At 38.7% G+C, this 27,666-nt stretch overlaps 3 protein-coding genes across 5 annotated transcripts in view; 1 reads left to right on the forward strand and 2 right to left on the reverse strand.

Annotated features, from left to right (window-relative positions):
* The first annotated feature begins 576 nt into the window (after positions 1-576).
* Positions 577-9,801, forward strand: rnf115 (ring finger protein 115). 2 transcript variants are annotated; one of them, XM_037783798.1, is made up of 9 exons: positions 577-732; positions 3,704-3,762; positions 3,969-4,050; positions 4,318-4,601; positions 4,767-4,835; positions 4,925-4,997; positions 5,078-5,171; positions 6,706-6,821; positions 8,603-9,801. In XM_037783798.1, the coding sequence occupies exons 1-9, from the start codon at positions 655-657 to the stop codon at positions 8,720-8,722; spliced, it is 975 nt and encodes a 324-aa protein (XP_037639726.1). In that variant the 5' UTR covers positions 577-654; the 3' UTR covers positions 8,723-9,801. The 2 variants fall into 2 exon arrangements, with proteins under 2 accessions (XP_037639726.1, XP_037639727.1); XM_037783799.1 differs by having other exon boundaries at positions 3,969-4,023; positions 8,603-9,799.
* Positions 9,802-9,804: 3 nt separating this feature from the next.
* On the reverse strand, positions 9,805-20,588 carry gba (glucosidase, beta, acid). Its single transcript, XM_037783777.1, has 12 exons — positions 20,429-20,588; positions 20,162-20,242; positions 17,869-18,060; positions 17,644-17,790; positions 16,127-16,260; positions 15,440-15,612; positions 15,265-15,354; positions 15,032-15,179; positions 12,972-13,196; positions 12,346-12,509; positions 12,123-12,239; positions 9,805-10,499 (listed from the first exon to the last, which is right to left on the reverse strand). Exons 2-12 carry the CDS (start codon positions 20,235-20,237, stop codon positions 10,394-10,396), a joined length of 1,572 nt encoding a protein of 523 aa, XP_037639705.1. The 5' UTR covers positions 20,238-20,242; positions 20,429-20,588; the 3' UTR covers positions 9,805-10,393.
* Positions 20,589-21,861: 1,273 nt separating this feature from the next.
* The window catches only part of dap3 (death associated protein 3), an 8,489-nt gene continuing 2,684 nt past the window's right edge, over positions 21,862-27,666 (reverse strand). For both annotated transcript variants that reach the window (XM_037783789.1, XM_037783788.1), the window contains exons 3-13: positions 27,306-27,419; positions 27,064-27,165; positions 26,844-26,952; positions 26,644-26,736; positions 26,436-26,566; positions 24,852-24,932; positions 23,271-23,435; positions 23,101-23,160; positions 22,914-23,003; positions 22,213-22,330; positions 21,862-22,105 (exon numbers count right to left, since the gene is read on the reverse strand). In XM_037783789.1, the coding sequence (XP_037639717.1) occupies positions 22,020-22,105; positions 22,213-22,330; positions 22,914-23,003; positions 23,101-23,160; positions 23,271-23,435; positions 24,852-24,932; positions 26,436-26,566; positions 26,644-26,736; positions 26,844-26,952; positions 27,064-27,165; positions 27,306-27,419 (1,149 nt within the window). In that variant the 3' untranslated portion in view covers positions 21,862-22,019. The remainder of the gene's footprint in view (positions 22,106-22,212; positions 22,331-22,913; positions 23,004-23,100; positions 23,161-23,270; positions 23,436-24,851; positions 24,933-26,435; positions 26,567-26,643; positions 26,737-26,843; positions 26,953-27,063; positions 27,166-27,305; positions 27,420-27,666) is intronic.

Here is a 27,666-nt window from a genome sequence, read left to right on the forward strand (position 1 = left end):
TAGCGTTGCGTTGCGTAGCGTTGCGTTGCGTAGCGTTGCGTTGCGTAGCGTTGCGTTGCGTAGCGTTGCGTAGCGTTGCGTTGCGTTGCGTTGCGTTGCGTTGCGATGCGTTGCGTTGCGATGCAGTGCGATGTTTTGCGTTGCGAAAGAGATTAAGGATTAAGGATCCTTAATCTCTTGCGTTGCGATGCGGTGCGGTGCGTTGCGGTGCGGTGCATTGCGGTGCGGTGCACGAATAGCAGACAAGATGATTGACAGTCGGAAACGAAGCAGCATTTAAAATTATGGTATTCTGGAAATTATAAGGTTTAGTATAATTATATTGAATAATTTAAGTGATATATGTGCACACATACTAATCATAAGTCAAAACTGCGCTAAATTTGGCTGAATTATAAAAAGGCAGAAGTAGTAAAATGAAGAGCCATTTGGGAGCCGAAAGAGCCGGCTCTTCTTTGGTGAGCTGAGCCAAATGATCTGGCTCACTAAAAAGAGCCTGAATTCCCCTCCCTATTGCACACATGAACACTTCCGGTGTTCGGGCTGCTGCTGGGCGGTGCCGCGGTGCATGCCGGGCTGGACTCGGACAGCTGTCTTCAGTCTGGAGGACCGACGTCATCATCATCAGTGTTTGTGTGCTGGTTGTGGAGGAAGATGGCGGAGGCTGCGGCTGTTCCACCGCATCGGTTCTTCTGTCACTGTTGTAAGGGAGAAGTGAACCCCAAACTCCCGGTAAGGAAGATGGTTTTTCTTTCCTAATCTAACATACTGTCTTTGTATGAAAATGTGCGGTTGTCAAGGCAACCTTTTCTCCTGAAATAGCCGTTTGTTTCGCTCCTAATGCTACAGCTAAACAGCAGCTAGCCTGGTAGCAGGTAGCGAAGGTTTGTTGTTGTTAACTCTCTAAATAAACTCGTGACACAAGCTAATGTCTTCGTTAAAAATAAGGCATCAAAAGCAAGTATGGATTTGTTAGGCTGTTATGTTTAAGACAGTTTAGCCACTGTGCTTTGACGCCTTTGCTTTGACAGCTTGGGGATATTGTGTTTTGCTCAAAACAACACAAACAGCTGAGAAGAAGCTCTCTGTTGTTATCTGAGTTTATACACAGTATTACTAGTAGTTGTTTGATTAATAGGCTACTTTCGCTTTCAGGTCTGTTTCTGATAAAGCATACTCTTTGGCAGGACGAGTTGGGGGAATTTTACAGAGATATAAACATGTCGTGTTAGTTTCAGTTTTGAAGTTAAAAGTGAGAGTGTTGAGCTGCTGACTTGACCCACAGGCTTGACAGAGTTTTGCTAACCTCAGGATATATTTAACATATATTTTCTACATCCTAGATATTTGTTAGGGTTTCCTATTTTACACTCAGTTGCAAGTTTATTAGCTACACTTAGCTAATCCAGTCTAATACAGCAGTATAGTACTACATCCCAGGTTCATGAAACTGAAACTGTTTAAGAGAGGTGTTAATTTAAATATTAATATTAATTATTAATTCAATTTGTAGTTGACTTATAATGCGTTAAACTGACTACAGCTGAAATGATTAGTTGATTAATAGATTAGTCTATTGCCAGAAAATGAATATACCTGATATGATAACCTATTAATGTGTTAAGTCACTATAAGGTAAAATGTCAACATTTTTCTAGTTCCAGCATGTGAAGATTTGCAGGTTTTTATAGTCTTTTATGATAGTGAAATTCATATTTTTGGTTTTATGTCTGTTGGTTGTACAAAACACAAGCTATCTTTCTATTTCTTTATTATATCTCCCAAATAAATTATCCATTAAATGATAAAATTGTCAGATTAACCCCAAAAAATGAAAAAAGGAGTTAGTTGCTGCCTTGATATTGGTTTACTAGACAACCTCAGGATATATTTAACATATATTTTCTACGTCCTAGATATTTGTTAGGGTTTCCTATTTACACTCAGTCGCAAGTTTATTAGGTACACTTAGCTAATCCAGTCTAAAATACAGCAGTCCAGTACTAAATCCTAGGTACATGAAGGCTATAGTAGTTTTGTTGAAACTGTTTTAGATAGGTGTTGATTTAAATATTAATTATTAATTCAATTTGTAGTTGATTTGAGCTGAAATGATTAGTTGATTAATAGATTAGTCTATTGACAACAAATTAATTGACATTAAATGACAAAAAGGAGTTAGTTGCTGCCCTGATATTGGTTTAATATTTACTTAGTCTATCTTGATTGATATAAGTGGACAAAGTGTACCTAATAAACCGGCATTGTCTTTGTGGTTAGCAGTCATTGTGTCATTAAGTCAGGCCACCAGATTATCCAGTTGTCAGCTGAATCCTTATTTTTATGGTCTGGTTGAGGGTAATTCCAGCCTGCCCTGTCACTGAGTCTAAACTGGCCTGCTTGTCTCAGGCACACTCAATCCTGTGGCATGTCTTCACTGAGCCAAGTGACTGCAACACCCACACACTACTACAGTATATCCCGAGGACCATCTCTCTGTCATGTATTATACAACTGATATGATGACCTGTCTATGAGCAAATGACACACAACTCACTTGAACTGTTTCTGCCTATCGCAGGGTTTCTCAACCAACTCTGAACATGACCATAGTTTTAGATCCTCAAATTTTTGCAAGTCAAGCTAACAGAGGGTTTTAAATTGTCATGTGAGCATGGTATAATTTTAATTTGTACTCTGTTGTACACTGTTTTCAAAAACATCCAGTGAGCTCCAAATAGAATAGAATATAATTATATAATATAATATATTTTTGACCTATTTTTTTCTTCATGAATTTATGCTATTAAACAAACATATCAGTTTAATCTCTCATCACCCAGTCTGTATATTGAAGGACCCCACTTTAATCCTGTTCCTATTGTTGGGAAACCCTGTCTTACACTGAGGGGACAACAGATGATCCAGCTGTACAAACTAGCAGTCGAGTTTTCCTCATTCTATTGCGGTGGCTTCTTGCTATAAAACTCCACACAGTTTACAGTTAGGTGTGGTTGGCAGACCAGCTCTACCTCCTGGGCTACATTCATAAAGCACTGGTCGTCATACAAATCTGACTTATATCATCCTTGTAAAGATAAACTCACAAAGTCTTGTTTTGTTGACCAAACCAGTCAGCATAATATCTTAACAATGTTTTTATGATTCCCTTCAAAGGCTGAGCGTTAGAAATATATATATATACATATATATATATATACATATATATACATATATATATATATATATATATATATATAGAAGATATTTTCCAGATATCAATATATCAATATATGGTTATTACTTTTTAAAAATCCAATTATGTTTATTTCTTATGCATAACGTCAGACAAAACCTTTCATATGTGTAAAACAAAAACCCCATGAGTTTTGTTGTTCTTTTAATTGCTATTTTCTTGTAATGGATAACAAAGTAGAGCTGAAACAATAATCAATCTATAGGCGCTCAACAGAAAATTAATCTGGAACTACTTTTGATTATTAATTATCCATTTCCGTCATTTTTAAAGCAGAAATTGACAAATATTTTTGGGGTTTTGGCTTCTCCAGTGTGACAATTTGCTGTGGACTGTTGGTTGAACAATACAAGACATTTGTATATCTCACCTTGGTTTTCTAGGAAATTATAATGAGTATATTTTTTCTCACCAGTGTGACTCAGTCTTTGTCGTGATTCTTTCTAGGAGTATATCTGTCCGAGGTGTGACTCAGGGTTCATCGAGGAAGTAACAGAAGACTCCAGGTAAGAGACATGTATTATTCTACGTATCTGCCTCACTTCTACAGACGACACTTTTAGTGTTATTCTGGAACATAAGCAGGTAGAAACTTGTAAGATTACTGCGCAGTTTTGTCCCAGGCTAGCACTAAACCTGAACATGTGTATAGGGTTCAGTGCGAGACGTTGCTAATAATGTGTCTTTTGTCCCTTTGTGCGGTTTCCCTCAGTCTCCTAGAGGGTGTCGCTAACGGGATAGATGATGCAGCTACACAATTTGCAGAGGTACACGCTGACCTCAGGGATTTTAGGGTGAATAGGGTGGGGAAGTGGGCAATGAGGATTAATTGCAAACATTTATGTGTTTTAATTTAACTTTGTCTTCTTCTTCTTCCCCTGTCCTCATCTCAACCCACGTTTCTGTTTGCCCCTGTCCTTTGTTGCTATTGCATGTCGGCCTCATCTCTTTTCCCATTTTGCTGCCTGCTCTCCTATCCTTCATCTCTTTCTCCAAACCCTTACTTGTCTCCTCCCCTGTCCAATCCCACCTCCCCTGTCCAATCCCACCTCCCCTGTTAGCTATGGCACCTGTTGTTACTGGAGCGGCCATTTACAACAGACGCTGACACACCTGACTCAGAACCTCGGCTCCCAGGAGGGCGCTTGGGGGGTCTCAGTGACCTGGGGGGGTTGGGAGGGGGACCAATCGGGGGGTCAGTCCCAGCAGGCCTAGGGGGACCTATGGGGGGTCTACTAGGAGCCGGGGATCACTGGGGACCAGGACGCCCCCCTCGCCTGCACAGCCAGAGAAGATACCGGTCCAGAGGCAGCAGTAGACCAGACCGCTCGCCTGCTGTTGAGGGGTGAGTAACTGACCAGTTCAACTTCAGTGTGCCTCTTGGCTCTCTTTTCCGCCTTGCATACGCCCACTTATAATAATGACGGTGCTATCTATGCTCTTACAATCCTGACTGTTCTTATTTTTGGTGATGACATTAACGGTTGTATATTTTCTCTCTGTGTCTCAGGATTGTACAACAGTTTCTCGCCGGCCTCTTTGCCAACTCTGGAGTCCCTGGCTCACCTCCCCTCTCATGGTAAGATGACATCACAGTAGCATCACCGTGCTTGCGTCACAGTGCAAGCGCTATTTCTTATCAACTTGTGGTGTCTGTGTCTCTCTCAGGACGGGGATGCTGCACTCTAACCCAGGGGATTACGCCTGGGGACAGGGAGGGTTAGACGCCGTGATAACACAGGTAAACCAAACTTGATACAACTTTATGTCCCTGTCACCTTTTAATTTAACTGCAATTTAAAAATGTGTCTGTGTGTGTAGTTACTAGGTCAGCTGGAGAACACAGGACCTCCTCCAGCAGAGAAAGAGAAGATCTCTTCTCTCCCAACTGTCAATATCTCTCAGGAACAAGCAGGTCAGTAATTCCTTGTTTTCCCGTTTGTCCCACTCGATCTCACCATGTTTCTCTAAGTACAAATTGCAATATTGCTCATGGACATGACGGGGTACAATGCAAATGTTTTTTTTCACTTGGCTGGTTGGGCAAGTGGGTCAGAAATCTACTTGCCCAAAGTAAATTTTTACTTCCCCCTATACAAATTGTTGTCATATTTAATCTTTATTTAAGTAAATTAATGTAGAGCTTCGCCCACATCCTCTAACACCACCCACTTAAATCTAAATATACTGTTTCCAGGATAATTGAAATGCTCGCTTGCGCTTCAGCTCATGAACTTTGGGTTGTGTCTAGAAGGTAACCTGCAAACTGCGAAATCTGATCTGAGATCTGCAAAAACTCTTGGGAGACTCGCCCAACGACCTATCCTAACCTTAACTATTCGAGGTCAATGCCTAAACTTAACTATTCAAAATAAATGCCTAATTTTAACTATTCGAGGTCAATGCCTAAACTTAACTATTCAAGACCAATGCTTAACCTCAACCATCTCGCGAGAGTTTCCCCAATTTGTTGGCTCCCTTCTAGACACGACCTAAACTGTACACACATTTGCAACTGGTGGCTCACTCCTGAGCTAATCCACCATCAACTCCAGAAAAAACAATGTATTTAATTATTTTATATCGGGCAAGTGATTTGCTAGATTTACTAGCCCAACGTGGCATTTTACTTGCCCCGGGCAAGCCAGCAATCCTTATTGTTGAGCCCTGCAAGACTGGAGCTGTCAGTCTGATCCTCTGTATGCAAAAACGGTATTTAAACAATTATCTAAGTGCACACCTTGGGTTGGACCAGCTGTTCATGAATCTATTATTAAGTTTGTATGTAAAGGCGTCACTAAGTTCTTAGTAACTACTGGCTTATATATGCATACACAGGGATGTGTCCTTATCTAATCTCCTCCGTAAAAAAATGCTAATAACGCATCTGTCATTACGTAAATAAATGCTTTTTTGTTTAGAAGTCCGTGCAGCACATAGATACAGCATGAAAAGCCACTTGTGTTTATAAGCTGTTGCCGCCTGCCAAGAGAAGCCGCTGAAACTGTCCGTTAGGGACGAAATGCCCATTAACCTTGAGAGCATCAACAGTGTTCCATAAATTACTCTGAGATGACGTCTTGTGGATCTGTTCTTCTTGACTTCCTCTTCTGTCTGTGCTGTCCTATTTTACCACTCAGCTGTAACTGGTTAGTTATTTAGCCCAGCTTTTGCAGGGTTTTTGATAGCTGACGTCTTTGGAGAAATGTGCCTTTTTTCAGGCCACAAGACATTAGATCGTTATCTTTTTGTATAATTGTTTTTAGTAATTAGTAAAAACCATGCTTGGTACTGTTTAACTGTTTTACTGCTAAGAAACTTTATGAGTTTTGGTGCTAATGATCTGCTGCACATCCCCCAACAAATGTAGCAAGTCATTACCAAGTGACTGAATTGACCCTAGAAACCACACAGGTATTGATAAAACATGTCCGTCTTCTCTCCTGTAGACTGCTGTATGGAATGTCCGGTGTGCAAAGAGGACTTCGCAGTGGGAGAGCCAGTCAGACAGCTACCCTGTAACCACTTCTTTCATTCAGACTGTATAGTACCATGGCTGGAAATGGTGAGTCATAACAAAGAGGGTTGAACTTTGTAGAGTTAGATCCAACATGTGATACTGTAACTGAGATAATCACAACACTCATGTTGGTATTAAGACCATAAGGAAATGTGAATCATACATATCGCCAGCCTTACACTTAGAATTGCCTTAAAGGTGCAGTGTGTAGGATTTACCAGCATCTAGCGATGAGGCTGCAGATTGCAACCAACTGAAACCCTCTCCAGTGTGCCAAGCATACAGGAGAACTCTGGCGGTTAACGCGAAGACGTGAATGTCCCTCTCTAGAGTCAGTGTTTGGTTTGTCCGTTCTGGGCTACTGTAGAAACATCGCGGCCGCCTCCTTGAAGAGGACCCGCTCCATATGTAGATATAAACTGCTCATTATAAGGTACCAAAAACACAATGATTCTTATTTACAGGTGATTATACACTAAAGAAAACATATTTATTAATATTATATTACATTTGCGCTTTGTGTTCCGCCATCTAGCAGCGCAGCCATTACTGCAGTAGCAAGTCGTAGTGACTCTTTGCTAACAGTATTAACAGGTGATTTCCAGTCGAGTGCGTCCGTGGTTGCTCGTGGTAACTTACGTAAATGGTTGGAGTAGATAATAAACAGATGAATATGCATTTAAAATTGATTAAAGTAAAATTGAAGGCTCCTGAGGACACAGCTGCCGTCACTACGAGCAACAATGATGCATTCGGCTGAGAGTCAGTTAACACTCCGTTAGCAGACACTTTGTGCGTGTTCCGTTTGTGATGCTGCCCTAGTTAGAGCAGCTAACATTATATTTCACAATGACGCCATAGTTAATTGACTGAGTTAATTTATTCTGTGGGGACCACTGCAGCCCCTGGACAGTGAGTCCACTAACGTCGTTAGCGAAGCAGTGTTAACTTAGCTGGCGTTAATTGTTGAGTGAAGAAAGGAGGTTAAACACGCTTCAACCGTTTCACAAGGAATAGTAAGCCTGTCCGGTGCTCACAGAATAGGGCAATCTTGTAACAGGAGAGACTTCAGAGACCAGGTCTAAAGCACACTGGAGCACACAGATTTAAGGCAATCAATTTTATTAGAAGACTAACGTCAGGTTAGTCAAGGACTCTTAGAGTCAAGGACTCTGATGAAGACGCAGTTGGCGTCGAAACGTTAGTCTTCTAATAAAGTTGATTGCCTGAAATCCGTGTGCTCCAGTGTGCTTTGGACCTGGTCTCTGAAGACTCTCCTGACATTAATTGTTTCACCATGTCAGGCTAACGTTAGGCAGCTGAGAACTGCTCAGGTTCTTTCCGAATTTTTAGACATCGTTGTCAAAAGTAACGTTTCATAGAAAGTAAAAGTAGAAAACTGTACAACTTGCATTCAAACGCACGCGTAATGGGAGACACTGCAGGGAAGTGTGGGAAAGTACCGGAAGTAAACAAGTCGCCATTAGCGACTTGTTTACTTCCGGTACTTTCCCGGATTCGTATAAAGTTCCCCCTAAATTATACACTCTGTTCCTTTTTAAAGGAATATTAAATGAAAAATCAACAATACATTGGTAAACTAATCTTGCATTTCACAATGCTGAAGTTTCCCTACTCTACCAGTGATTTAACATTAGCAGTGGGGAATTTTGCTGAGGTATATTTGACTGACAGAAACATCCTGGCATTCAAAGTCAAAGAACAGCCTGAGCATCGTGTAAAATAGGACTAAAATCCACTTGTTAAAACTCGTGAGAAAGCTACCCAGAGCTAATGCTATCTATTTCTGTTCTGTGGCCACACAGCATGACACATGTCCAGTCTGTAGGAAGAGTTTGAACGGAGAAGACAGCAGCAGCCAGCCCCCATCAGAGTCCCCCACTCTCTCCATGGACCCCCGCACACAGGAGAGATGGTCCTTCTGAGACACCCACCCGTCTCATCCCTCGGTTCTCCTCGCCTACATCCAACAACACACCGAGAAGACAGAGCGCTTCTCACTCTCCTCTTTTTCATCTCTGTTGCAGTCATAATCATCTCGGTCTGATCTTTTTTGTATTTTTATTTTCTATTTTAATGCCTTTCTCCTCAACCATGTATACCGATACCCGTACAGACGTCTTAACAGGTCTGCTAGATCTCTCTTTTTTTTGCCTCATAACAAACCAGCCTATATTGATGATGATCAAGCCCATGTCTTCTCTACTTCCACCTCTCAAGCAAACTCCTTTTCCATCTCTCTTGAAATGCACTGCTGCAATACACTATTGTGGGGAAATGCCAGACTTTATATCATAAACCACGCCCTCTTTACTCATCAGACAATTAGCTAAATCCTGCAACTGAGCCCTGTACGGGGTTTGGGAATACTATAGAGGTTACTTTCATTCTTTGCATTTACAGGGTCTGGACCTAACAACATGAACACCTATAGCCCTGCAATAAATGATATGTTTATGAAGGGGATAATGGTTGAGATTTTGACAGGAAGATCTTGACTAGTTATTTATTCTGGTGGTGTTTTATTGGATTGCATTGTACAGGTGTTCATGTTATTGCGTCCACCCTCTGTAGTGTACTTCAATAACAGTTTTTTATAGGATCATGTTGAGTCGCTGCTGTTTATCGGCCACAAATGGAGGCTGTGACATCGAATGAAAGCAAATTCCTTACAAACTTTTGGGGAATAAATTAAATGTCCTACCAGTAAGGGAATGAAATTGGCCCATTATCTAAACCTACTTCTCCTGGTGTATATATTATAAACAGATGGCATCCCTCTGTCGTTTTATTCCTCTGTTTATGACCGTCTTTTGGTTCACATTTTTTTATTACTTCTTTTTTTATGTAAATAATTTTAGTCCAACAACTTATGGTTTGCAAAAGGAAAAAAAAAACATTGAGAATGGCGACACAAATGTGAAATACCTGGTTATCGAACTGTATATTATATATATGAAAAAAATGTCTATGATGTATTAATAAATTGACAAAAAAATGGTCATAGTTGAATTTTCATTGTTTGTATTGATGATTATTAATGTCATTAAGATACAAAAACGTAGGATATTTTAAAACAATACACACTTCATTCAATTAAATAGCAACAGCAAAAGGCATTTACAATTTCTGTACATTATTTATATTATTTCTTCAGAGAAGGTGAGAACACTTATAGCATCTTATTAGCTGGAAATCAAGGCACCAGTTACGCTTCAGCACAGGTCATTCTGGTGATACATTCATTACTTTCAGGTACCATTCCTAATAGGAATCTGTGCATAAAAAAAAGCATTTTAGGCTTTTAAATGAAAATCAAATGAGTTGAGGTTATTCTGGTTTGCTGAGGTTAATTTAAGTGACCACTGAAATCACCAAAGCTGTGGAGGAAAGCACAGCATATGAAAAAAAAAAAAAATGTCTTGCACAAGTTAATTAGAAAATGTGCGTGTGAGTGGCTTGATAACGACAAAGCACTCAAAGTAATAAAAGTGAAGGTTCCAACATGAAATGCTTACTTTTTGGAGCATTTTGAATTGTGCATAGAAACATTTATGGTTGAGGTGGAACAAATGAATGTGAACTTGTATTACTGATCAGTGTGTGTTCCAGGCAAGTGTGAGCAGTGACTGAGCCGGTGCTGTGGAGGAGATGTAGCCCACAGCGGGATCCCAGACTTCAAACTGGATCACTGATGAAGACCTACAAATAGGGCCACACAATTAATCAAAATATTATTATCGAAATTGCAATTATGTCTACTGCAATTTTCAAATGGCAGGAAGCGCAATATTTGTTAAAGGCGAAATGTGTGTCAAAATCCCATTTTACATTAAATATTGTCGTGCTGCAGAGATGTCCTGGCCTACACGTCATATTCTACAGACTTAAAGGGATAGTTTGGGTGTTTTAGAGTGGGGTTGTATGAGCTACTTATCCATAGTCAGTGTATTACCTGCTGTAGTTGACGGTCGGCACGCCCCCAGTTTGGAGAAGCAGACAGGAGTTACTGCACGGGAGCAAAGCAATGTACTGCTGTGGATGGGGCCGGCAGCAAAACGTATTTTAGCCACCTAAACGCCTGTACACTATATTTAGAATATTTTATGGTATTCTGGTTTATCCTGCCGCCAGACAGCGATACAGTCTATGTTTCCAATGGGCAACTGAAGCCGTTATCTATGCTCTGGCCAAAGTAACCAGGCTTCATTGAAATATGTTACCTCGCAGAACACGGTGGTTGCTGGTCTACGTTGCCTCGATCCATTAGTTTGTTTAAGCTATTGTGCGACTTTGGTTTGTTTGGATTCACCAAAGTCACATTAAAGCACAAACAAACCGATCGAGGCAGCGGTAGACCAGGAACCACCGTGTTCTACGAGGTTAAAGTAAAGATTTTTCAATGGAGTCCGGTGGCTTTGGCGAGAGCATAGATGGATACAACGGCTTCAATTCCCCGTCGGAAACGGCTATCTCACGGCAAGGTAAGGTGGTGAAAATGTTCCAAATATAGTGTACACTTAAACTGATGACAATTTTTTAAGTGGGCCTTTCTTTTAGAAGGCTAAAATATGTTTTGCTGTCGGCCCCGTCCACAGCAGTACATTGCTTTGCTCCCGTGCGTCTGCTTCTCTTAACTGGGAGCGTGCTGACCGTCACCTACTGGACGTAATACACTGACTATTTATAAGTACCTCATACGACCCCACTTCAAAACACCTGAGCTCTCCCTTTAACAAAACATATTAGTTTCAAACAAATCCCTGTGAAAATCACAGCATAATCATTTTAGAATTTTTTTCAATGAAAATGAGAATAATTATGTAAAAATTATCATTCCCTCTAATATCAGTTAAAATAATCGTAATTACATATTTTTTCAAAACTGTTCAGCCCTACCTACAAAAGGCTGGGCGATATGTAGAAAATAAAATATCAAAATATTTTACCAAATACCTTGATATTGATATTGTGACAATATTCTAGGGTTGACTATTAGTGCTTTCACAAAAATATTTACTCAATAAGATTTTGGATAAATAGTCATCAAGTAATGTGGATATAATGACTAAGTGGTTTTAAGGAAATACTAGATGTGCTAGAACAGTCTGGTAAGTTCAGAGAATTACACCACTTTACTTATTACGTCACAGCCTTTAAAACCAGGAAAAGACAACACTTATGCCATATTACAATATCCAAAATCTAAGACGATATCTAGTCTCATATCATGATATCAATATTATATCAATATATTGCCCAGCCCAAGATTGAGTAGAATGAATTTCCTGTAATTTGCACATAAAAACATATGGTTTCACGTACCTGTTGAGTATGATGAGCACTACTGAGCCATCTGGTCTGATGAAGGCAGAGTACTCCAGGTCTGTTTTCTGACTGGCAGACACTCCCACTCTCTGAGACCCTTCCCACAGGAACTTACTGTGTAAAAAATGTGATTTGTGTGGATTTCATTAGACTGTCTCCTTGTAATGATGGAACAGGTGAAAGATGCCATTCAGTGTGAACAAAGATCATGTGAGACTACCTGAAGTGGGCCATGCTGTAGAAGTGTGGCTGCTTGTAGAAGACGTCCCGCTGTGCATCCACTATAACAGGGCTGTCCACAAAGTTTTTAACCCAGTTTGGCCCACCAGTCTGGTCCAACGCCAGGTTCCAGTCAGTCCAACCCACCACATAGTGGTTTAAGTCCTGCCGGGGAGAAAACACCCACAGCTTAGCATCTAGTCTGTGCTTTGTAACTTTGTAGTAAGAGGTGTTGTTATGTTTAGATGAATCCACTGGACCGGCGCCTGGTGTTTTGTTTAAATGTCACAAGGACAGCACATCTACATAAATAAAATCCCTCCTGATTCTCAAGATGTCTGGAGTCTGAATGCACCCATGCAAAATAGATAGAATGGAGGGAGTCCAATTTCATTTGAGAGAGAGAGAGAGAGAAAGAGAGAGAGAAGAAACAAAACACCAGTTCTAGCTTGCTTTGGTGGCCTGCAGGCAATTTCTGAAGAGTGTGTGCAGCAGAGTGCAACTCGTAAACCGGCACTGCAGCATCGAGGGAGGTGATTCACCTTTCAGCAACAGCTCACAGCTTGTCAAATCTGTCACAGTTGATCTGACTGAACAAGCCTCATGCAAACGATAAGATGATCTTACCTCTATAATGTCATGAGCGTACTCTTCAGCCCTGTCCCAACTCCCTAGCTTCACTCCTCTGTCTAGAGGGCTCCAGCCGGAGCAGGCCTCGGTGCCAAACAGGTAATACTCTGGGTAGAGATGATGGATGACTCCCAAGCTTATCTCTGCTGGGACCATCCCGTCCCAGTACCAGTGAACTGCAACGCCATGAATGTACCTTCCTGCATGAATGTCATTTAGGACCTGGAGGGACAACGGGGAAAAATTACTATGAGTTTCCACTTTAAATGAATGCAAAAAAGGGCACCAATGTTCTCCTCTTTCAAGGTATCTGCAGGTACTTGAGAAGTCATAAAAAGCATTGAATTCTCTTTAAAAGTTTCTCAGTTTCTTAAAAAAAAGCCTTATATGGTAATAAAAAGTAATTAATAATAGTCTTAAATATTTTTTCTTGCCTGCTGTAAACGGTAATGTCAGTTAAGAAATGTTTTTGAATGCAATTAAAGGCTGTCAGTGTGATGGAATAGACATTAACTATAGAGTTTCAGTGAATTCAGTCAGACGTGTAGCAAACAGTCACTACTGCTTGATAGAGTAGCTACGAAGCTCATCATCTCACAATGGGCAATTTTAGCAAAAACTTAAATGAACGTAAATTAATTTATCATTTTGAATTGGTTAATCAATCCCAACATTTTATGCTGCTCATCCAGGTCCAGGCTGCGTTAATATAATTGATTATATCATTAGGAATTATTGTTATACACTGCTGGAATGTGCTGAATCAACTTTAATAGAATAATAAATAAGTCTAGGCCATATCATCCCTACTGGTTTTCCATCATACTTTAGAAATAGAAAAAGAAATAGAAAATAATTTGTGTACAAAATGCAGAAATGTGTCTTTGGTTTGCATGTGCAAAAACTGCTATTAAAATGGTACATTAAAACACAACATATCACATCCAGACAGGACACAATAAAACACATTTACATAAAAACATAATACACCAATAGAAGCTACATTAATAGGAGCAGCGGGTACACGGTGATGAGGACTGAATCAAGGTTAAATAAACAGATATAAAATGCTGTGTGCTGAGGCAGCAAGCTGGCTTCAAAAAGTGTCTGTCCTTACAGCTTACATTCATACTGTGGTCGGTATGATCGTGGTGAAACAGGTATTACATTGTGTTCTATGTGGTAATAAAAAGGTCTTAAAAAGTCTGAAATTGAACGTGGTGAACCCTGCAGAAATCTGTTGTTTTGACAGAGCATTGTTTAATCTTGTCCTTGACTGTTGTGGTGTGGTTTAGGAGCCTCTTTATGAAAAACAAAAATCTATCTCGGCTGCTACATAAAACACTTTCTTCATGTTGACTCCTATCTGATACACATTGGTAGTTTTACACTCTTTCCTCCAGAGAATAAAGATGTGACTAGAAAATGTAAAAGGTCCTTCATTCCTGCAGCTGCTTCACTACAGAGTGAATGGAAGCTAACTGCACTTAGTTTACCTTTCCCCATGCAGCATCTAAACAATTGCTTCTTACCTTATATCATCTTTACTGTGTTGAATGCATCTTGTATTGTGTCATACATTATATCTTAACTTATCATGTTAAGATCTTTTGGTACTGATTAATCTATTTTAATTTTTCATACTGATTTTGCTATATCAGCATCTTGTTTTAAATGACTTATCTATATCGAAATACTTTCTTATAATCTCTCCTTTAATTTTGAGGTTTATTCTAATTCTCTTTATTTTTATTCTCTTAACTAGTGATTTGCATTGTTCTTGATGTTGAGAATAAGTGCAGTGTAATCATTCATTGTTTTAAGTTTATTCCTCTTTTTTCCCCACCCCATGCCTTTTGTATTTTATTGTTGTGTTTTATGTGTTTCTTGTAAAGCACTTTGTAACGTGGGTTTTGATAAGAGCTATTTAAATAAACTATTATAATTATTATTTATGTTGAAAAACTCCTCATTTCTTGCCAGCACCACCAGAGTCGTCTCAGGTATAACAAAGTTTGCCATGACTTTACATGCTATCTCTCCGTCCTTGGACTCACCACTTTGACCCAGTGCGGCAGCAGCAGGCGGTTGTCATCCAGTATGAGGACGTGTGTGCGTGGGTGTGAAGAATCGTGCAGGGCAGGGCCCAGGTCCAGAGCCACCCAGTCCCTCTGCTCCTCGGGAGTGAAGCCAAGAGCCTGGAAACTGCAGTAACATACGTCTCAGTCTGTTGTGAAATTTATGAGCCACGTTGATTGTTAATTCTGTGTAATATCATGTGAGGAGAGACCTGTAGTTTGTCATCCGTCCTGCAGAGGGCTCATTCCCTGTGGTCAAAGCCCAGAAGGTCAAGTTATATTTAGCGTATTCCTCAAGGAACCTGAGAGGAAAGAATAATAAGTTCCCCCTTGTATGAAGCATTACCAGCGTGTGACATTGCATTTAGGTAAAGCCCGTCATGTCACCTGATATAGTACTGAGCCCAGGTTTTGTGCTCCTTGCCCCCAGGCTGGCCCTTCAGGGAGCCTTTTCCTATGAGAGCACCGTTAGTTTTCATCCAGGCGGGGGCGCTCCAGGCGCTGGCCAGCAGAGACAGAGGGCGAGGAGACAAGGCCTGAGCACGCTGCAGGAGAGGGATCTGAGAGGAGGAGGAGGAGAGATAAGAGCTATGGATGTTTCAAATGTTTCAAAAGTCACTTAAAGGGTTATTTAAATGTTGTCCATGTATCTGTTTTTATGTTTTTTTATTTTTTCCCACTCACAATGTTGTTTGGTTACGATTAACCAGAACTCTTTATAGATATTTAAATCAATATCCTCCTCACAAACACTAACATACACTTCCACGCTACACACACACTTGTCTTTTTTTAAATATATTTACTGTATTGTTATTTTTGTTATTATATATATATCTTGTCCTAATTGTTTGTTATCACTATCATGTAGCCATATTATTTCTTTTATATTAATCTTGTCTCTATAAGTGGAGGCTTCAGTTAAGCCCAGTGGGGTTTTTGCCTCTTCCTGCACTTTATATTATTCATTTATTTTTTTTGTTATGTTATATAGTCTTAAATTGTGCAAAATAAATAAATAAATAAATGGAGTGATGGAGATGTGTGTGTGAAAGAGTAGGAGAAGAGAGAGACCTTCATGTTGATGTCCTCGGGGGCCAGTGTGAAATTGTCCAGGTTGTAGTCTCCAGGTGTGTCGGCGTACGTGTACAGACGGGTGGAGAAGTCACAGCTGGCCATGGGGACACGCACCACGCTGTAGCCGATACCTGCAAAGAGACACAGCATCAATAACGACTCAGTGTCATCATTTAGCATATCTGTAATAAACTCCTAGAAAACTGCAGGTCAGCTGCAACTCTCACTTCTTTTAAATCAAGGCTGAAGCTGCTTTTTATTAAATCATCTCTTACAACGCACTGCAACTTTTATTCTTGTATTTTACACCAGTCGTATTCTATTTAGCTTGTTTTTATTTTTTATTCTCTTGGATTTTAATGACAGATGTATTTAAATGTCCTTTTATAATGCGTTTCTTTTGCTCTTTGTCGCGATGCTTTTGGTGTTTTATGAATTACCTTGCTGCTGAAATGTGCTGTATAAATAAACTTACCTTGCCTGGCAACCTTCTGATTTTTATGAGATTCTATCTGCGTTTCCTTTTTGCTATGTGCACATAATAATCACTAAAAACAGTTGATCACAGAATATATCCATATTTGTAATGCTATATATTTTTTTTTATTTACAAATTTCTGTTGTCGAAGTAAATTATTTTTATCCTTATGGGCGACGTGGATGCTGATGATGATTCTGTTGATGTGGGAAACAAACTAACGTGGACTACTCCACTAATGCCACAATATTTTACTGCCTACGTTTCGATCCTACTTGGATCTTCGTCAGGTCAAAGTGTTTGAAAAGTGGAAAATTTGGTGTGTCTATTTTCTATATTGGGATTTGATATAGATAACTTAGAAGGGTGTTTTAAACCCAATTTCTGTATTTTATGTATTATTTTCTTCTTTCCTTTTTCCTCTACCTTAATTGTTATATTTTTGAACGTAGGTGATGTATTTTCTGATATATGTGGTGATGAATATATGACATAATGTTCATAAATAACATATGTATGACATTTAGAAGTGTGGCTTTTGTATGACTGTTTTTATATACTTATTCTATGTACTTTATCAAATTGTTAACTGCTTGTGCATGTTTTATCAAACTGGTGTTTTGGATGAACCACACCTGCCATCATAGAGCTTGTTTACCTGTTGGTGTGCTGTATGTATAAATATGGGTGTGATTTACACTTTGACCTGACAAGGATCGAAACGTAGTCAATAAAAATATTGTGGCATGGAAAAGTGTGCAGACGTTACCTTTTTTTCTTTAGGGACGCTGTTCTAATAGCCTCGCACCTACTAACCTGCACATATAGACACCTCTCACAGAACGTGTGAAATGTATTTTTCATTGCGTTGAAGCAGGACAACCGTTGCTATGTGGGAAAACACTGGTTGCTATGTGTAATAGTACACAAACAAGAATAATAAATGTGCCTCTTATTCCTAGAATTTACGGTCACATTATGCTTTTCTGATCCATTACCCCACTATTTGCACATAAAGTGGGCGTTGTGAGTGTACCTTCAGGGGAGAAGTACTGTCGCAGCAGCTGGTCCTGTGCACCAGCAGAGAGAGACAGGATGTTAATGGCTGCTGCGTCTGTCATAGCGCCACCGAATCCCCTGATCCTCTGGTACTTCTGGCTGGGAACGATAGTCAACCTGAGGCCTGAAAGAGACACAAAGAGATGAGAGAGATGCTCCAACACCAGACAGCCCAGATAAAAAGCCTCACATCATCTCTCACCTGCTCCGGTGCTGTTGGCCTGGACTTGACCCCGGCCCGCCTCCAGTCTGCTGCCGGCCCTGCTGCTCAGGTAGGAGGAGTACTGGCCCAGTGGAGGCGAGGTGACCGACCCAACGCTGTCACAGTAGGTTGAATTACACTCACACACCACCGAGTCATGGCCAAAGTTTCTGGCAACACATTCATTGCTTCCTGGAAGGAGAGGAAGCCATAGAAACATGATTTTCTGTCTGAAATAGTCGTTGAACAGAAGTTAGACCTTTTCATACTTGACAAAATAAACATTTTTTTTCAAATTATTATTTATGAATGAAGTTACAAACAGTTAGGCAACAATAATTACAATAACAAAGTTATCAGCCTCAAAGCTGAGCAAATATCACAATAGACATAAAACATTTACACAGACAATAAAATAAAAAAGAAATTAACAAAAAAGAAAGCATGACAAGTAACGTAATATAAAGAGATCTTTGGCATATTTTTATTCAATTAATTTCAGGGACTTAATATAGAGTTGAGTTTCATTATAGCAGCAAATGAAGATGAAAGGGATCTTTAAAAAGTATGCCTTATGAATAAAGAATATGGCTAAAATTAGTAAAACATTATTCATTAGGTCCAATTTTTTTTGTCTTCAAATAAAACACTAAAAATAATACAATCATGATCAATAGTGGGCATTGCTGTGGATTTGATTCTTAACCATTCCATGAATCGTTTCCAAAACAACTGAGTATGGGAGCATGAAACAAAAGAGATGCTCTGTGGTTAACCACAAAATAAACATTAGAAATAGGCCCTTTTGTATTTCCTGTTGTAATGTTTATTAATCCAGTAGCTGACAGGAAGTAAACTTGGACCAAAGCTGTTTCCCTAGCAACAGAATGGCAATGAAAAAGGTCTATAGGAGGTTAAATGCAAACATGCTCTCACAGATGTTTAGTCAGTGTTCAGATAGAGTGAAGATGTCTCTGTTCAGAGCATATTGTACACCACTGTATACAGCCCATTTGTGGTCAAACTATAAAAAAGCAAGCTTACAGAGACTTCAGGTTGCATATAATGATGCAATGAGAATATTACTAAAAAGACCAAGATGTTCCAGTGCAAGTGAAATGTTTGTGTCTGCAGGCATAAATACTTTTCAAACTGTATTAAGAAATCTCATGTACAAATTGATATGCCGGCTTAATTACTCTGAGAATGACATAATCTTGTGGTTGTCTAACATCAGATTTAGCACTACACAGCTGTGGAGGCACTGGTATAGTTCTTTATATGTAAGGCATTGATGTATGTATATATTTATATTAATATTAATATTTTTAATATCTTTTAATCATGACTTATTATAGTGCTTCCTGTATTGTAATGTATGTATATATTTATATTAATATTTTTAATATCTTTTAATCATGACTTATTATAGTGCTTCCTGTATTGTAATGTATGTATATATTTATATTAATATTTTTAATATCTTTTAATCATGACTTATTATAGTGCTTCCTGTATTGTAATGTATGTATATATTTATATTTTTAATATCTTTTAATCATGACTTATTATAGTGCTTCCTGTATTGTAATGTATGTATATATTTATATTAATATTTTTAATATATTTTAATCATGACTTATTATAGTGCTTCCTGTATTGTAATGTATGTATATATTTATATTAATATTTTTAATATATTTTAATCATGACTTATTATAGTGCTTCCTGTATTGTAATGTATGTATATATTTATATTAATATTTTTAATATCTTTTAATCATGACTTATTATAGTGCTTCCTGTATTGTAATGTATGTATATATTTATATTAATATTTTTAATATATTTTAATCATGACTTATTATAGTGCTTCCTGTATTGTAATGTATGTATATATTTATATTAATATTTTTAATATCTTTTAATCATGACTTATTATAGTGCTTCCTGTATTGTAATGTATGTATATATTTATATTAATATTTTTAATATCTTTTAATCATGACTTATTATAGTGCTTCCTGTATTGTAATGTATGTATATATTTATATTAATATTTTTAATATATTTTAATCATGACTTATTATAGTGCTTCCTGTATTGTAATGTATGTATATATTTATATTAATATTTTTAATATATTTTAATCATGACTTATTATAGTGCTTCCTGTATTGTAATGTATTCTATGTAATGTATTGTTGTTTCTTTTTTCTTATCTGGACCTTGAGTCTGCAATAATGTTTGAATTGAATTGATCCATGCATTGGGTCGACCTGTGTTGTGTTACCTGTAGAGAGGGTCACTTCTGCTGAGAGGAAAACAAGAGCCAAAAGTGCAGATGATGGCAACAACAACAACGCCATTGTATCTAGAGACAAAGAACACCTAAATTAGACTACAGTCAGATAAAAACATGGGATGAATCAGTGACAGGCAGCACTTCAAACTGTAAAATACAAGTTAACAAAGACTCAACTGCTCCATTCATCTAGCTGCTGACACGCACACATTGTATTGTCATATCATTGAGCTACTTTAGAGAAGAGGATCTCACCTCAGAGGATGCTGGTAGAAACTCGGGCATGTCACGAGGGTTAATGTATAAATACTCTCACTCTACAGTCACCTTATCTGTGTACAATCTGCCATAGCAGCTTTTCCTCACACCACTTCTGTTTTAGTGAGCTGTTGAGACTTTGGTCCGGTCATGTGACTTCATAAACGATCACGTGAACAACCAGGTAATGATCTGACCCACAGCCAGGTGGCGCTGTGGCACAAAACTATGCGACACAATAAAGGAATGACTGTCTCACTCAAGGTTAGGTTTGTTTTTCGACCCTTGTAACACAGCTTTTGAATATATTATAGTCACGTTTTCAGTGTGTTTATGCACATTGTAAAAGCTTTGTCAAACTAAGGAGCGTCACCTATCAAAATATGTGTATATATACACATACATATATACATACATATATATATATATGTATGTATATATATATGTATATCAATTTTATATATATATATATATATATCAATTTTATATATATATGCATATATATATATATATATATGAATATATTATAGTCACGTTTTCAGTGTCTTTATGCAAATTGTAAAAGCTTTGTCAAACTAAAGTGTCACCTATCAAAATATGTATATGTATATATATATATATATATATATATATATATATGTATATATGTATGTATATGTACAGTATATATATACACATATATATGTATATAAATTATATATATATATATATATATATATAATGTATGTACATATATATGTATAGATATATATGTATGTATATATGTATATGTATATATGTATATATATCTTTTTCCAAGGTATCTATCTGGCTTTCATCTGATTACTAATAACTGTGAACGAACCAGAGTCATTATAGTAAATTAAAACTAAAATGAAAATAAACATGAAACATATTGTCAGTTAACTGAAACCAAATAAAAACTATATAATTTGAGAAAAACTAAAACTAAACTGAAATGATATATCCCGGTTAAAAAAAAATTAAATTAAATTAAAATGAACATAAATGAACTAATAACAAATCTCTGCCAAAAAGGCATTAGTTTCCATCAACTCTCATGACATTGAACCTCAGAAACTGAACGAACTTCCAGGAGGGGGCGTTGGTCCACAAATACTTCACACCGGACACTAAAGTAGCACAAAGATTAAACATTAAACATTAGCCTTCTGCCATTCCTATACAGTTCTCCAACCATGTACTTTGTATGTATATGTACTGTAGCTACTTCTGAGACATTATAGCTGGCCCTAACAAAAACTACAGTAAATATATAAAAACTATAACTAGTAAATACACTGTGAAACTAACTAAAAACTAAAATGAAATTAAAAAGTCAAAACTAAAATAAAATAAAAAACAATCGAAAATGTTTAAATATTTTAACCTTGGAACAAACTACTTGCAATGACAGATTGCATGTTCAATTTAAGTTGTTTTTTTTTACTTTATTCAACATTTTATTATCAAAGTTACACACATGCGTCATAATTTACAGATATTATAGACATGGACATTTGTATATTTATGTATTTCTAGGACACTGATATTTATGTGTGAGTGTGATTTAAGTCTTTATGTGACTTCATAGGAAGGCACAAATTCTGTCCAACATCGCTGGATTTCTGTTGCTCAAAAAGATGATTTCTTTCTTTCCTTCCTCTGTTCGACCTGATGGGGGAAAAAAATAATTTGAAGTTACTAAAAACAGCACTGCTTAAATGTCTTCTTTTTTTTTTTTTTTACAAAGAAAAAGCATCCACAGCATCGTCACTCACTCTGTGGATGCTGCAGCCACCGGCGGTCCGTGAAGTAGAGGTAACAGCTCTCAAACTCCTTCTCGCTGTAGTTGGGCACCGACACCGGGATAAACGGGTCCATACAGTCAAACCCTCTCTGATGAGCAACACACAGACAGGAAGTCAACATGCGGGACATCAAACATGTCTTTAAATGACAAGCTCAGAAAATACCACAAACACGATAAACACCATTTAGATGCAATAAATCATCGATTTATTGGTCCATTAGGAAATTGATCTTATGACATGCAGACGTTGGATAAATAAGGCCGCTATAAATAATATGACAACCCACTGCAACAACACAACCACGCGGTAGAAGACTGCAAACAGGTACAGCTTTAGGCATAAAAGGGAAATTAGTTTCCGTTCAGCAATGCTCTGTTGACAAATGTCACAAGTAATATTTACACTGCCAATACCACTGGATGTACCGGCTGCTTTGTTGCTCACAGACACAAAGCAACAACAAAGCATAACCATTGTATCTGTTACTTAAATCTAAAAAACAATTTCTACACTGGAGGCCTGAGGATTGGAGTGCTGCAGTCTCCAGGCCAGGTTTGCAATTTCCCGACTAATGATCGAAGTTAGAAAAGAGAAGGAAAGACTAATCTGCTGTCAGAGCTCGAGGACAAATGCTACAGATTATAAAGTACAATAAAATGATCTCTGACCTCTCCCAGCAGCTCTTGAGGCAAGTAGGACGATTTTGAAGTGTAGAGAGACCCTGTCTGAGACAGACTGGTGATGATGGCGCCTCCAGTCTGAGACAAAGAGAGTGAATGTTAACGGGGGGAAATAAATTGAAATATAATATTCCCATGCAACTGTGGTCATCGCCTTTAGTGCGTTTCTTCTCACCCAGTTGTCCGCCATCAGCTTCTTCAGGTTATAAACCAAAGTGAGCTCCTCTGGATCCACCTGATGACAGTAAGGAAAAGAGACGTGTAAGACTTCTTATCTGTGGAAACTGAAAGAGAAGCAAGAAGGCATATATGATGTGTGACAGGATTGTGAATGTGTTTCCTCACAGCGCTCCTATCCTCCTTCGTGATGGTGGATCTTCCCCACAGAGCGTTGACACCATCCACAGCCACGGCCAGGCGGAAGTCTGACTCTGGCTGACCGCTCTGCAGCCTCAGCTCCTTCATCACCGCCCCCACCACATCGCTGCTGCTCTTCACACGAGATATACCCTACGGCAGAAGAAAACACCATCTGATGAGAATCTCTTGAAAGAGACTAAAGGGCAACTCCACCGATTTTACACATCAAAGTCTGTTTACAGGTCTTGGCGAGTACTACTGCACGTGTGGAAAAAGTTGTGTAGTATAGAGCAGCTCGTACATTTGCCGCTACTAGCATAACACACCCGAATCAACTGAACTGTAGGTGGTGGCGTTGCACTGTGGGTAATGGAGGCACCAGGTTTTGACAAGATGAATAAATAAAAATACCCTTACTACCATGCTATTTAGTATACCAGAAAAAGATTTAGTATGTCCTAACATAGTATGTCAAATGCAGTATGGCAAAAATACCAGTATGCCCTACTACATCCGGTTGTATTTTGCAGTATGCAAGCCAGCATGCTTTTCTGGGTAATCTGACCCACAGTCCTCTGCGCAGCGGATATATAAGCAAGAGGGTCAAAATTCAAGGCGCAATGTTATGAGGAAGTATGTCCCAACTATATGCATACTGCATGCAACAGTACATACTTTGTAAGGGCAGCTGCACTTATATACTATAAGTAAAAAGAAAAAGTATGCGATCTGGAACGTAGACGATACACACGGCCGGCCCGGCGATGTCAACAAAGCGAGAAGATCGGATTACAACAGACTTCATTCATTCATTGATTCATTCATTCACACTTCAAAGCGACTTCATTCTCTGCTCAGGTAGACATTACTCCTCTATATCTTTACATAGCTAATAGTTGCTTGCTGCTATATTAATGCTCTGAATATCATACAGATCCCCTTTAAATAGTAACAACACATGACTTTCTAGGTCAAAAAATGAGCAACTGAGTTATGGTCAAGTGTCGAGACAAACAGTAATTTCATCCCTCATTTCTTTAGTTTTAATCTTGTAAACATCCAACAGTTCAATACAGACACCTCAGCAGGAGGTTTGAAACTACTTTGGTTTCTTTCATCTACTAATGTGCTGTCAGAAGGTGGGCTATTAATATCAGATCTAATTACAGCCTACAACAGGCTCACAGTAACACCAGTGGTGACCAAAAATTTTGTTTTCCTTATTACAGAGCAAATGATACAGAGCTAGATGACGGATTGGAACAGGCAAAAAATTCACAGGCTGAACATAAATCTACTGCTCCTTTCCGCCTTTGTCAGTGAGTGTGGTACAAAAATATAGTGCTGATCCATCCCCGTGCTCGGTTCATTGGCTATTGATCACCACTAAGCACAGGCAAGGTGAAAGATGAAACTTTAATGACCCCCTGTGGGGAAATCGGTACGGCAGAAGAATGTAAGAAAAGGTAACAGAAAGAAATAAGAGAAACTGATGAAAATGTCTCAGAGGGTGAGATAAACCACATCTCAAATGAACACAAATAAATACTCTGTTAGAAAACTCACCTGATCCACCAGCTCTCCTAGTGGACTTCCCTCCTCAGTTAACTCTCTCTTTGTCCACACATAGCGCTGTTTGGTCTTTATCTGGGAAAGAAAACGTATCGTTTCAAAGATGGTTTCATTGAGCATGTTTGTATCGGCAGGGTCCTCATTTTAACTTTGCTGATTTTCACCCTTCACCCTATTATCCCATGTTTTTGTGTCTAACTGACAAATAGAGACAAGAATTTCTGAATTTGGTCCAGTATTGAAGGAGAGCGCTGCAGACGGCAGCTGATCACAGACTGCAATGTAATCCTTTTGGGGCAAGCTGGCACCGCCATTTACGTCCACTAAAAGTGCTTATTTTTGCCATGACAGGCTCTGATTGTTATTATAAGTGTCTGAATCTCGCTCAAGGAGAAGTCTCGTTCTGAAATCTGGCGAGGTGACGTGCTGCCGGAGGACAACGGTGGAATCGTGGAACACATCCATGGTGGAAACGCGAGTGCCAGCCGGGCAGAGTTTGAACTGCTGGAGTACAGAGAGTGTAGCTTAGTGTTATCTAAAAGATTATCAGTCTCATGACTGAATATTTAGGGAACTTCACTAATGTGGACGAGGTCTTTGAATTCGATGGCAGCCCGTATTTATTTGAGCCAGAATATACCGATATTCAGATTTCACAACGAGACCTTTCCTTGAGCGGGACTTGGACACGATAAACAGACCAGATCAAACGAAAGGTAAGAAAAATATTTAACTTCTCTGTAGGGTCCTTTCCATAATGTTGTCAGACACTATAACAATCTGAGCCCGTCAGTGGCAAAAACAAGCACTTAGTGAACGTAACGTTACATTGACCAAGCTCACTTGCCCTCGCAGCTCGTGCTGGTTGCAGCGTTCTCCATCAATACTGGACCTATTAAAAAAATTGTTGTCCCCATTAGTCACTTAGACAAAAAAACATGGGAAGATAGAGACCAGGTTTGAAAAATACAGACGTTAACCCTTTAATTCATCCACCTGGTGTCCAATGTTGTTTCACATTAAGCTAAACAAATTCAGTTTGTTCCATGATGCAAATTACATTAATAAATATTTCAACCATACCATGTTCTATATAAGACAGTATTGTGATGAAGATGTCGCATATGCAACTTTTCCATTCATATATTTTTACATGCTAAAGAGCAAAGCTTGCTGAGTACTTAAGATGCTCCATCCTCCATACATTAAAATGTTTCCTTCAAATAATAAACCTCAAACCATATCATGCTGTTATATTGCTACTACTCCACCATGCAAAGACACTTCTTCAAACTTGCTGCCTTTTACAGCGGTACATGTGGGTAAATTCAGGTGGTGCCATAAAGCAGTTTAATTATGTATATCAGCATGGGACCTACACCGCTGTGAAGATGCAGTCAAGGCTCATTTAAGGTCTATAAATGCTTGTTAATAATGTGACAAATTATGTAATACTCCACAAGCCTTAATTTTGACTATGTATACTCAAGAGTCATCAATTCATATTGTAGAATTGCAGCCAAGATAAAATATCGTCTGATGACTTCATAAAAAGGCACACTGCGGAAAAATCATTACCTTTGAAAGGAAGTGCTCATTGGTGATTCTGAAGTTGCGTAACCATTCGGTGGCTTGTAACGGCTGATCAAAGCGAGAGGTGTTGTAGGATGAGGGCAGCAGCTCCTTGCAGTTCTTCACCCAGAGGTGAGCTGTAATAAAAAGATGGAGGGTCACTTTCTGTACAGCGGTAGCAGTCGGCCACTTGGTGTGATTGTGTTTGTCTCACCATCAGGAACATGCAGCACCAGCCATCCTTGTGTGTAGCAGAAGTGGACTGTGTGACAGAGAGACAACGTCTTCCCACTGCCCTTCAACCCATCTGGACAACTTGATAAGGTTAACAACGGGTTTATTCACAAGCATCAAGAGAAGAAGAGTACGATTATCTGTGTGTATGTGAGTGTGAGCATGACTTTTAAAGGATACAAAATAAATATCGCAGAGAAGGTTTGCTGTAGTCTGTTTTCTTCAGGTAAGAGATGACCTCTAGAGCCGGCTGCCTCACCATCATACAGGCTTCATTAAACGTCTTCACCTAAAAATACATACATTTGTTTTCATGGTACATTTGACCCCAAAAAATAGACACAAAATATCATATATGAGCCAGTAAGGTTAAAATGATGTGCATGTCATAGACATATACCTGTTGTTGATAGCGCCAAGGGAGGCTGTGAGGGAACAGAGTGCGGGTGTGTGCGGAGGGCAGTGTGTAATACTGTCCGATATGCTTCTCTGACTGACATGCCTGGAAAGAGACAAACAGTGAGCTCGTCAGCTGAAAATCATACAAATGTACAGACAATTGCTGCGACTACGCAGCTGTGATGTGTTTTCCCCCCTGCCTGTTAGCATGATGATTACATCTGTCATGTCAGATTTGCTTACCGGATCATTCTCCTGTGCTCTAAATACTGAGAAGGGCTCCGGTTCTGACTCTACAGCCACGGCCTCCTGCTGCTGCCCACATCCACTGGTATGAAGGGTCTTTGCATGTGTAATCTGTAAAAAAGAAATTTAGAATGAATACTTTTATTCAAGAGTTATATACATCCAAAGGTGTCTTACCCGCCACATGGGCTTACAAGACAGTATTTATTAACAGAAAAATAACAGAACACATGGTACTGTATTGATATGTGTCAAAACATATTATATCAGATATAAACCTAACAAATTAATCACACAGAACAACACATTAATACACTGATGGAACGCTTTCAACAAAAACTGGGCCAATTCAAGCAGC

The sequence above is a fragment of the Sebastes umbrosus genome, chromosome 11, assembly GCF_015220745.1.
Source record: "Sebastes umbrosus isolate fSebUmb1 chromosome 11, fSebUmb1.pri, whole genome shotgun sequence".
Classification (NCBI taxonomy): Eukaryota; Metazoa; Chordata; class Actinopteri; order Perciformes; family Sebastidae; genus Sebastes; species Sebastes umbrosus.

Excerpts from the sequence above, each read along its gene's own strand:
- gba (XM_037783777.1), bottom strand. The coding sequence starts at position 20,237 with ATGGCGTTGTTGTTGTTGCCATCATCTGCACTTTTGGCTCTTGTTTTC. Across the intron at positions 17,791-17,868 it reads GGCCAACAGCACCGGAGCAG|GCCTCAGGTTGACTATCGTT; the intron begins GTGAGAGATGAT and ends TGTCTCTTTCAG. Across the intron at positions 10,500-12,122 it reads GTGCTCATCATACTCAACAG|GTCTTCATCAGTGATCCAGT; the intron begins GTACGTGAAACC and ends CCCTATTTGTAG.
- rnf115 (XM_037783798.1), top strand. The coding sequence starts at position 655 with ATGGCGGAGGCTGCGGCTGTTCCACCGCATCGGTTCTTCTGTCACTGT. Across the intron at positions 4,602-4,766 it reads CGCTCGCCTGCTGTTGAGGG|GATTGTACAACAGTTTCTCG; the intron begins GTGAGTAACTGA and ends TCTGTGTCTCAG. Across the intron at positions 6,822-8,602 it reads TAGTACCATGGCTGGAAATG|CATGACACATGTCCAGTCTG; the intron begins GTGAGTCATAAC and ends GTGGCCACACAG.